The 10,584-nt window shown below is 51.8% G+C and overlaps 1 protein-coding gene across 2 annotated transcripts; it reads right to left on the bottom strand.

Annotated features, from left to right (window-relative positions):
• Nucleotides 1–25: 25 nt before the first annotated feature.
• On the bottom strand, nt 26–10,402 carry LOC129168986 (proto-oncogene DBL). Of its 2 annotated transcripts, none has more exons than XM_054754892.1 (26): nt 10,175–10,402; nt 9,703–9,837; nt 9,509–9,625; nt 9,186–9,335; nt 8,995–9,131; nt 8,757–8,871; nt 8,569–8,688; nt 8,244–8,435; nt 7,969–8,160; nt 7,713–7,893; nt 7,521–7,609; nt 7,360–7,460; nt 7,218–7,284; nt 6,697–6,812; nt 6,533–6,602; nt 6,342–6,434; nt 6,166–6,258; nt 5,963–6,088; nt 3,034–3,237; nt 2,860–2,952; nt 2,719–2,788; nt 1,432–1,471; nt 1,045–1,217; nt 825–955; nt 648–760; nt 26–563 (listed from the first exon to the last, which is right to left on the bottom strand). In XM_054754892.1, the coding sequence occupies exons 1-26, from the start codon at nt 10,223–10,225 to the stop codon at nt 482–484; spliced, it is 3,051 nt and encodes a 1,016-aa protein (XP_054610867.1). In that variant the 5' UTR covers nt 10,226–10,402; the 3' UTR covers nt 26–481. The 2 variants fall into 2 exon arrangements, with proteins under 2 accessions (XP_054610867.1, XP_054610868.1); XM_054754893.1 differs by having other exon boundaries at nt 1,045–1,142.
• Between the last annotated feature and the right edge of the window lie 182 nt (nt 10,403–10,584).

Genomic DNA, 10,584 nt, shown 5'->3' with positions numbered 1-10,584 from the left:
GTATGCACACTGAGAATGCGACAGAAAGTCATTTATTCAAACAATTGTGTGCTTTTATTGTGAAATTCGTAGCGCAAGCATTGAAAAGAACTACAAAGTGCCAAGATGTGCCACTGGCTGGGGTATGAGTCTAAATCCTGGCAATATCATCAAGTCAGAGACGTCACATTTGAGGATTCCCGCCTTGAAGGCTAGAACTTTTCACGCCAGTGGGGGGGCGCAGCCCCCTGCTGGCCGTCACGTTTAAGGCACTTGTGAAGCGTCGTCCACGACTCCAAACACACCCTGACCCCTTTAACTATTAGCTTACAAACACAAGTGGAAAAAAAGCTAACGTGCTATGCTAACCTTCAGAAGCCTAACAATTTGGCACATGAAGACTTCCTGTTGGTGATGACGATGATGATGGTGACAACAATGAAGGCGGAGGCGTCGCTGATGTTGTGCTTTGGCGTGAAGATGTCTCTGCTATGATCGGCTCTCAGCACGTCTCTCCCAGAATCCTGTGCAGGTCCTCAGACAGGACACGCCCCTCTTCGCCACGGCTTACGTTCCTCACCAGCCTGCGAGCACACACACACGCACGCATATGAAATAAAGGACAGAGTGGCTGCCACGCAGGAAGTCTGTCTGTAAAAGACATTTACCACATTCCCGACGTATCCTCGTGCATCAGCTGGATAACATCGCCGCAGTTAAAGATGATGTCATCACTGCTGGCCATGCTGCTGGCCACCAGGACCCGGTACCGGCCTGCGACCTGCAGTAACAGAGGTGAGGTCACGTGACATCATCCAACACTTCTTCATGAGGACTTGTCTGACCAGTGGGGTGGGCTGGTCTTCCTCGTCCTCGTCCTCATCCTCCTCAGAGTCTGACAGGTTGGACAGATCCGTGGCCCCCCAGTCCTCCAGGCCGTCACAGATGGCCACCGTGTGGGCGGCGACAGGCCAACCTGCAGGTGGCGCCGCAACGGCAAGCAAGCATCTTCTTTCATGACGGAAGTTAAAATTGCCTCCTCAGGACGGTGTATTGTAGACTCACCGCGTCGAGGCGAGTGGACCACAGGGTCAGAGTGGGCGGGGCTTGTGTGCACAGACTCCTCCCATCTGCTTGGGTAGGCGTGGCTTTTGGCCGACGAGCTGTGAGTAACAGGAAGACACGCTGAGCAGCCTCCCGACGAGGCTCTGCCCCATGAGACACACATCTCAGACGCACTGAACAGTACACACACACACACACACACACACACACGAGGACAGGCAACACACAACGACGAGCGACACGTCACAAAAAGTATAATGTATGGAAACGTGCACCAGTCACATTTAGCGCCATGAGCATGTGATGTGTCAGTCATGCAACAGGTGGGAGGAGTTTAAACAGGAAGTAACAAGACGTTAACAAATGCACAGTGCACTGGAGGGTCACCTGTCAGAGATGTGGGGCTCTGACACACAAGCAGCTTGTTCTGAGGGAGTTTAGAAGACAAAATCATCAATAACAACAAACAACTAACAACTGTGGGAATTTTGGGGATGTGGAAAATGGTTATTCTGAATGTTCTGAGGCTGAAGTGGTGTGAATGGGTTGGGAAATGTGGAAAAATGACATTCATTTCAATGGGAATTTTGCTGTGGAAAATGGGGACTTGTGGGAAAACCAGGAATTTGTCGAAAATAGATTATGTTCCGTATTTTTTTTTTTGTTCCTTACTTTTATTTTGCATCTATTTCCTGCCACTCGCCCCATCTTTGTGTTTCCTTTACAGACTACCTACTTCTGGTTGAGGGCGGCACCCGTCAGGAACGGGAGCGGATGGTACTCTCCAGTACCAATGCCAAGTCTCCACCACGCTGAAGTTCCTGACTTCCTCTTGCTGGTATTGTACAAACCTTTTTTTGAGTTAGCTGAAAATCCTGCATGGTTCATCTCCTTTTGCATTGTCTCACTTAGTTGTTTTTTTTAGCACCCTACATTTGTTTGTATGTTGTCTCTAGTATTTGTCACGTTTTGGACTGAAAAAGAAAATACTTCCACTCTGCATCCTGGAATCCAGCTATTAGACAACTGTCATCTAACGGATGCCAGCTGGCTTAGCTGTTATGTAAACCTTGCTCCCCGACTCCTCAAGAGTCGTGCTGGTCAGTGGGTTGGGAGCGTGGTCTTTTTGCCTTGAGCGTGCTTGACTCTCGGTTTGTGTGGTCGCAGCTTCGACTGCGGGCGTGTACAGGGCTGGACCGTGTGGGATGACCACAGTTCCAATAATATAGATTGCCTGAATGTTTTGAATGAGATGAACATTTTGACATCGAACGGGTCAAGAAATGTGTGGAGTCGTTCAAAGGGAATTGGTGTCCCAGAAAATGTGGAATTTTGGAAGACGTCTGAATTTTTCAGATGTGGAAAAGTGTTACTCTGAATGACCTGAACATTTTGATGTTGGAGTGGTTTAAATCGGTTGAGAAATGTGAGGAACGTGGAATTTGTAAAAAATAAATAAATTTAAAAAAACAAGGTCCATTCATTGTCAATGACAAAGTTGTCACAGAAAATGTGGAATTGTGGAAAATGCGGGAATTTTTGGAAATGTTGTCATGGTGTGAACTGGTTGAGAAATGTGCAAGTAGATGCGTGTCAAAAATAAACAAATAGAAGAATGTTGGTGCGGAATGAGAGCGTACTGGATGTATAATGCTCTTCAGTAGAAATAAAAACCTTTCTGCTGCTGACTCATGATCTTTCGAAGCTCTCTAAGCCAGGTGACCTTCACCTCCACACTGGGGGCCTGCGCACACACACAGACAATTAATAAGACTATTTCTGATGTTTGGGTACGTGACTAAATAAAAGGTGAACCTGTAGGATGTAGACTTCGTGTCCTCGGGTGTCGCACATTTCAAACTTTTTGGCGTCTCCTTTGACATTCTCTGTGACTTTCATGGAGCTCATCTGAATGACAACATGTTTCTTTTTTAATGCTCTCACCTGATGAGGTGGGCTCACACAGGCATCCCTAATAAAGTGACTCACCCTGAGGCAGGACTTGAAGCTGTAGACGGGCGTGCGCTCGTGCGCGTCGTCGTCCCGCCGCTTGCAGAAGAGCAGAGCGCGCTCGTACAGGAAGACATGTCTCTGCATGGGCTTGAACCGGGCCAGCACCGCCGCCCTCTTGTGGCTGATCCACACGCTGAAGCCGCCCTGCAGCAGCACGCGACCCAGACTGCCAAGATCGCCCTGAAAAATGGCTGACGTCACGCCATCGCTCTGTGCATCACTGGTTAACAGCTGAGGGGTTCGCAACCGTGTACAGTGTTTTTGTGTATTCCTGTGTGCGTGGCGCCCTGTACAATATTGGGAAGTGTAAAAGAAGTGTTATAACTGTTTGTTTCATGTTTTTATCGCGCGCCCCCACATTGTTTTTCATACAAATATGTTCGGTCGGATTCAGAAGACCTTATGGATAAAAACAAGAGGAGGGACCGCACCTCGCCCGGACGTGGGATACCGGGGCCTCACCCTGGATCCAGGCCTCGTAGGCGAGCGCCTGGTGGTCAGGCCTTCCCCCGTGGATCTGCCCCCCGTAGACCCACCACCTGCGGGGGCAAGTATAAGGGTCTGGTGCATTGTGCTTTGGGTGGCAGTCGAGGGCAGGCGCCTGGGCGACCTGGTCCTTGGCGGTCATATCTGGTTCTTGGGACATGGAATGTCACTTCTCTGGTGGGGAAGGAGCCTGAACTTGTGAGAGAGGTTGAGACATTCCGACTAGGTATAGTTGGACTCACCTCGACCCACAGTTTGCGTTCAGGGACCTCCTCGAGAGGGGCTGGACCTTGTCGGGGAGAGATGGCGAGCTGGTGTGGGGTTATTGATAGCCCCCCGGCTTGCTGCCTCTGTGTTGGAGCCATCCCCAGTTGACGAGAGGGTCATTTACCTACGCCTTTGGGTTGGCGAAAGGATCGTTTGTGTGTACGCGCCAAACGGCAGTTCAGAGTACCCAGCCTTCTATGAGTCCATCAGAGGGGTGCTGGAGAGCACTCCAACTGGTGACTCCGTCATTTTACTGGGAGATTTCAACGCCCATGTGGGCAATGACGGTGTGACCTGGAGAGGCGTGATTGGGAGCAACGGCCTCCACGATCTGAACCCGTGCGGTCTGATGTTGTTGGACTTCTGTGCGAACCTCAGTTTGTCCATAACCAACACCATGTTCGAACATAAGGATGTCCACAAGTGCACTTGGCACCAGGACACCCTAGGCCGCAGGTCTTTGATTGACGCTGTAGTCGTATCATCAGACCTGCGTCCGCATGTTCTGGACACGCGGGTGAAGAGAGGGGCTAAGCTGTCAACTGATCACCACCTGGTGATAAATTGGATTAGATGGTGGGGGAGGTTGCGGGACAAACCTGGGAGACCCAAACGTGTAGTGAGGGTGTGCTGGGAACGTTTGGCAGAGTCTCCCATTTGTCGAGTCTTCAACCCTCATCTCCGGCAGAGCTTCGCCTGCATCCTGGGGGAGGACGAGGATACTGAGTCCGAATGGGCTCTATTCCGTGGCTCCATTGCTGAGGTGGCCAATCGGAGCTGCTGCCGCAAGGTGGTCGGTGCCTGTCGTGGCGGAAAGCCCAAACCCGATGGTGGACACCAGAGGTCAGGGCTGCCGTCAAGCTGAAGAAGGAGTCCTTTCGGGCATGGATGGCTTGTGGGACTCCTGAAACAGCTGATAGGTACCTGCCGTCCAAGCGGAACGTGGCTTTGGCGGTGGTCGAGGCAAAAACTCGGGTGTGGGAGGAGTTTGGTGAGCCCATGGAGCACAACTTTCAGTTTGCCTCGAAGAGGTTCTGGCAAACCGTCCGGCGCCTCAGAAAGGGGAAGCAGTGTCTGGTCCACACTGTTTCCAGTGGGGACGGGGGCCTGCTGACCTCGACTGAGTTTTCTCCGTAGGGTGGCTGGACTCACCCTAAGAGATAGGGTGACGAGCTTAGTCACATCGCTGCTCCTTCACATCGAGAGGAGCCAGTTGAGGTGGCTCAGGCATCTAGCTCGGATGCCTCCCGGACGCCTGCCTGGTGAGGTGTTCCGGGCATGCCCAGCCGGGAGAAGGCCCAGGGGTAGACCTAGGACATGTTGGAGGGATTATGTCTCACAGCTGGCCTGGGAACACCTTGGTATCCTCCCGGTGGAGCTGGAGGAGGTGGCCGGGGGAGACTGCTGAGACTGAGACTGCTGGAGATGAGCTTGCTCTGCGTTAGTAGCACAGCGCAGCTGATGCAGTCAGTATCACTCAGTACAGACGCCGGTGCTGTTTATTTCTTATTTGATGTCTAGTGTGGGTTTGTGTATCAAAAATGTACTTGTTCCTATCAGTATTTGTTTATTAGTTTGCTTACCAGTAATAGCACTGCATTCAATTGCAGTTGTATGTGTCGAATATTGATAAATACTGAACTTAGCTGGCGTTAGCATGCACGGCTAATGTTAGCCGCTAACGGCACGCCATTTTGAATAAGGTCTGTTCCATTCACAGTGTGTATTAGCATTTCAGTGATATGTACCTATTGTTAAAAGGTGCTTTGATTGTCAAAAGTTGTCAAATGTGCCATAATTGCAAAGTGTATGGAAGACACAGTTTTATAACTGCACCAATATAAATGTATACATGTCTAACAGGAGCAGAGCACATCTGATGCAATCACTCAGTACAGTACAGATGCCGGTGCTGACTGTCTATTTCTTATTTGATGTTTCAGCACAACCATAAACATTTATAGAACACCTTGAGGAACTCTTCATGTGTGTAAACGTGTTTGTACTGGCTGCACTGTGTTTTGGAAATTAATTGAATAACAACAGGAAGGGGGAAACAAAAAATGTTTCCCCCTTGTGGAATATAAGAGAATTACAACGACATTGCTATGAACATGTAGTGGCCGGTAACGTGTGATTGATTGACAGCTACCTGGTATCCGGTGATGGCGGTGTGGTGCATGGAGTCATTGACGAACTTGAGCAGGTCCAGCATGCAGTCCAGTGCCTCCTGCAGTTGCGTGCGGTACTGCAGCTGCGTGCAGTGCTTGAGAAGCTCCTGAAGACGAGGACACGCACGATGCGTCACTTCCTGTTAGCTGATGAGCGTGTGAGCGCGTGCAGAGCAGAACCAACCTTGAGGAGGAGCTGGTACTTGGTGAGGCGCTGGACCGGTTTCAGGAGGTACGAGTCCAAGGCCAGCTTGTGCTCCAGCTTCTTCTGGCACTCCTGCAGAGAGCTTGATGAGACGTGCAAAACACACACACACACACACACACACACACAGACACGTCAAGAAGACGTGCACACACCTGGAAGAAGGCGGAGTCAGAGCACTGTCTCCAAAGCGATTCAGAGCGAGGTTTGTTCTGGCAGTAGCGTTCATACACCTGGAACTTTTCCTTCTACACACACACACACACACACACACACACACACACACACACTTTCTTCATCACCGGCACCCCCTACCAGAGAAAAGTGTCACCCTTCTCTCCCTCACCCGCCGGAGGAAGCACTCCCCCACCCTCTCTGGTGTGTCCAGGCAACGCTGGAGATCTTGCAGGAAGATTCTGGAAGCACAAGTCACAAACATTAGCTTTACAATGGTGGGGGGGATGAAGGGTGGAGGTGTCCAGGTGTCAGGTGAGAAGGAAGTGAGGTCACCTGCTGTGAAACTGGTAAATTTCTGGCATGTTGCCAAACAGAATGTCCTTCTGACTGACAAGAAGCGAAGGAAGAAGATGAGACATGGACGGATCCTCCATCTCTGCTCGGTAACCCTGATCACGGGACACGGGGACACAGGACGGGACACAAGGAAAAACAACCAAAGACAAGGGCGCAGGACGGGACACAAGGATGCAGGATGGGGGACAGGGACCCAAGGGCAAAGGACGGGACACATACACAGGATGAGACACAAGAAATGCAACAAACAAGGACAAACGACAGTACATAAGGATGTAGGATGGGACACAAGGACAAAGGATGCAAAATGAACACAGGATGGTAGACAAGGATGTAGGACAGGACACAAGGGCACAGGACAAGAAACGAGGACGCAGGTCGGGAAACAAGGACAAAGGACGGTACACAAGGACACAGGACAGGAAAGGGAACGAAGCGTACAAGCTGACTTCTTGTCCATGTAGTGTGCGTGTGGCTGTGCGCATGAAGACGCTCACCAGCAGGACGGCGAGCAGCTCGTCCACGTAGATCTTCTCCGTGTGGATCAGTTCCTTCATGACTCGGCTGCGGAGTTGAAGTCAACACCCTGAGTGACTCCCACCGTGACCCTTGACCTCGGCCAGGAGGACATTTACATACCGTGTGGCTTGTTCAGGATTGTCCTCCGCCTCTGAGTCGGTGTCGGGGGCGGGGCCGTACAGAGAGCTGCGGTTGCCTTGGTAGTCGTGCATCACCTCAATCTGATGTCACGTGACATAATTCATAAATCCACGCACACACACACACACACGTGCGCTCACCTTGCGCTGGCTACTGCTCCTCCTGGACGTTCTTTTTCCAGGAAGAAGGTCAAAGGAGAACTTGGAGTTGAGGAGGTTAAAGTCCATCCCTGTTGACAGAACCAGAATGAGACGCAGCAGTCGTCCATTTTGGCACGCATTTCCTCCCCATGATGACACGTGTGAAGGGCGGGGCCATCAGAGGGGGGCTACCATGTTTGGGTGAGAAGAGGGGCGACTTGCAGCGCTGAAGGGTCAGGTCGGCTTCGGGCCTTGGTGCCACCAGCTGGATGGGTCTGACCCGCACGTCAGCCAGCTTCCTGAGACACTGCTCCCTGTTTCGGATCATGGCCTGCATGGAGGTCAGCTTGTCCATCACCATGGAGATCTGATCCTGACAGCATAGTTGTGTCATTAGACAGGAAGTGAGTGTGTTTGTGTGTGTGGGGAGGCAACTGGAGGGCGCTACCTGCAGCTGGGGTGTGAGGACTGACTCAAACTCCAGACTGAGGAGGTCTTGCTTGTTCTTCAGCACAGGTGGCGCCCTCTCCTGGTGGCAGCTGAGGTAGTGCAAGGCCTCCTGAGCACCTTCTCTGGTCTGGAACTTGTCCACCATCTGACTGGCCAACAGGTACGCACCCTCATCGCACCAGCGCAGCGCCTGCGCACGCACACACACAGTATACATGATCAGCTGTGTGACACAGACGCACCAGCAGGCCACAACAATGCACGCGTGGCAACCTCGTCCAGGCGGAGCAGCAGGTCACGCGTGCGGGTGAGTGATGCGCGCTTGCTGCGCACGCCGCCGGTGATGACATCACAGTGATGTCGCAGCTCATTGCAGCGCTGAATGATGAGCGCCAGGGCGTAGTGATGGTTGGCGGCCAGCTGGTGGCCGTGCAGCAGCAGCACCTGAGCGCGTGCCATCGCTTCCTGCCCACACACAAACACACGTCTCCTCGTCACTGACAGTCATATGATGAATTGTGATGATGTCACAACATGTCACAAAGTGGATTTAATTTCTTTGAAAAACACTGTGTGTGTGTGTGTGTGTGTGTGAGACCTGTGCACGTTGGTCTAGGGTGTGGAGGTCTTTGAGCAGCTGTTCAGTATGCATCAGCGTACTTCCCACTGACAAGATGGCCTTCTCCTCAGCTGAGATCTTCTCCAGTTCCTCTTCCATCTACACACACAAACACAGGTTGTAGCAGCGTGAGGACGTGTACAGAGGCATGCACGGCACACACACACCTGCTGAAAGCTGCTCTCGTAGAGAATGAGCTGGTGGTACTGCTGCATCTTCAGGTGGTGCTTGTCAAAGAAACCATCAAAGGCCTCCTCCATGTCTCGCAGCTGAGACAACAGCCTTGAGACACACACACACACACACACACACACACACACACACACACACACACACAGCTTCTTTATTTTCATGTCATTTTAAACGTCTTCGCTTTCTGTTGCATGTCAGAGCATGAATCGCAACCTTTGAACTGTGTCCATGTCTGCTTGGATGTCCTCCTCATCCTCTTCCTGCTCCTCCCTGGCGCTCTTGGACACTTTGAGTGTCTCCAGGTTGTCCATCAGGAGGCGTCCTTCCTTCAGCACCCCTCGAATGTCGTCCTAAAACAACAACAAAATAACAACAACACAACAACAAAACAACAACACACAAACCTTCATGTGGCGGTATCGCTGCATGTGCGAGCGCAGCAGGAAGTCGATGGCGGTGGCCTCGTCAGGAAGTTCACCATCAGACAACTCGGAGCCGAAACCTTGCAGCAGTTGTGCGACCTCCTTCACTGTCACTGCAAACGTCTCGATGGCCTGCACACACACACACACACACACACACACACACACACACACATACATCCATGTCCTGTGAGACTAGCATGTCCACTGTCCAAAAGTGTCCAAGGAAACAAGTTTACGGCCATGCTAACACACTGTATAAATAGTGGTCATAAATGCTTATGTGCTTAAGTGCTAAAGTTTACCGAGCGCAGCACGATCCAGTCACTGCGACATCGCTCCACGTTGCTGCACAACTCTGACGTCAGGTGGTTGTCGTCGATGTAGCGCAGCAGGTCGCCCACCGAGCGCAGCATCACCACCTGGCAACACATGTGCACATACAGCATGACAACACGCGTGTAATTGGTGCTGACAGCGCCGACCCACTCGGCCTTACCGGCATCTTGAACAGGAAGTCATCCTGGCTGAAGCGGAAGCCGAGGTCAGTGCTTGAGGATGGGCTGGGGGTGGAGCCTAACAAGGTGGAGGGGCGGAGCACCAGGACCAAGTGCAAGTTGCCTGGAAAGGAAGTCTGCCAAATGGGGGAGGAGTCAACACACATCATGTGATCACCCTAAAAGTCTTGTTGGGTCCACTCATGAAGACCATCAGTGACTTCATCTTCCACTAACACGTGCACTCCTTTGTGTACATCATCATTCTCACACACACACACACACACACGCGCACACACACTGACCTTGCCAAACACACACACACACACACACACGTCTGAATGGCCATGTAGCATAGCGGCTAATGTCAACAATACAGAAGCAGCCTCACATCCTTCACACGCGCACACTTTAAAGTGAGTGTGTCGCAGCATCTTCTTCTGCAGCAGCACCCCCCCCTCGCCCGGTGCTTACCGCGGCACGGCGCAGACGCGGGAACCCCCACAGCGGCTTGGACTCGGCCATCGCTGCTTGCTCGGTTCCTATTCTGTCTGTCCGGGCCGGGAAGTCTGCAGTGGGACGAGGTGTCGGGAGCGAGCAGGCGCGCTCCGGGCCTCCCCGCAGTGTCACGCGCCTCTGCAGTGGCAGGGTGGCGTGCACTCACCTGACGTCGAAGTTGTCTGCACGACATCACTGTGACGTCATCGACAGGCTGCCATAATGAGCGAAAAGACGTTAATGTGAATACATAACTTGAGGATATCCGCTAGATGGCGCTGCATAAAGTTCTACTTGTTATAAAGAACATACAGTGGACATGGTGTCCACTGTGGTGCTTGTCAAAAAGTAAAGAAAGAGGAATATATTGGGTTATTTGCTGTACA

Source organism: Dunckerocampus dactyliophorus, chromosome 16, assembly GCF_027744805.1.
Source record: "Dunckerocampus dactyliophorus isolate RoL2022-P2 chromosome 16, RoL_Ddac_1.1, whole genome shotgun sequence".
Taxonomy (NCBI): Eukaryota; Metazoa; Chordata; class Actinopteri; order Syngnathiformes; family Syngnathidae; genus Dunckerocampus; species Dunckerocampus dactyliophorus.
Note: the sequence above shows the minus strand (reverse complement) of the source record. Positions and strands in the feature narration are given on the sequence as shown.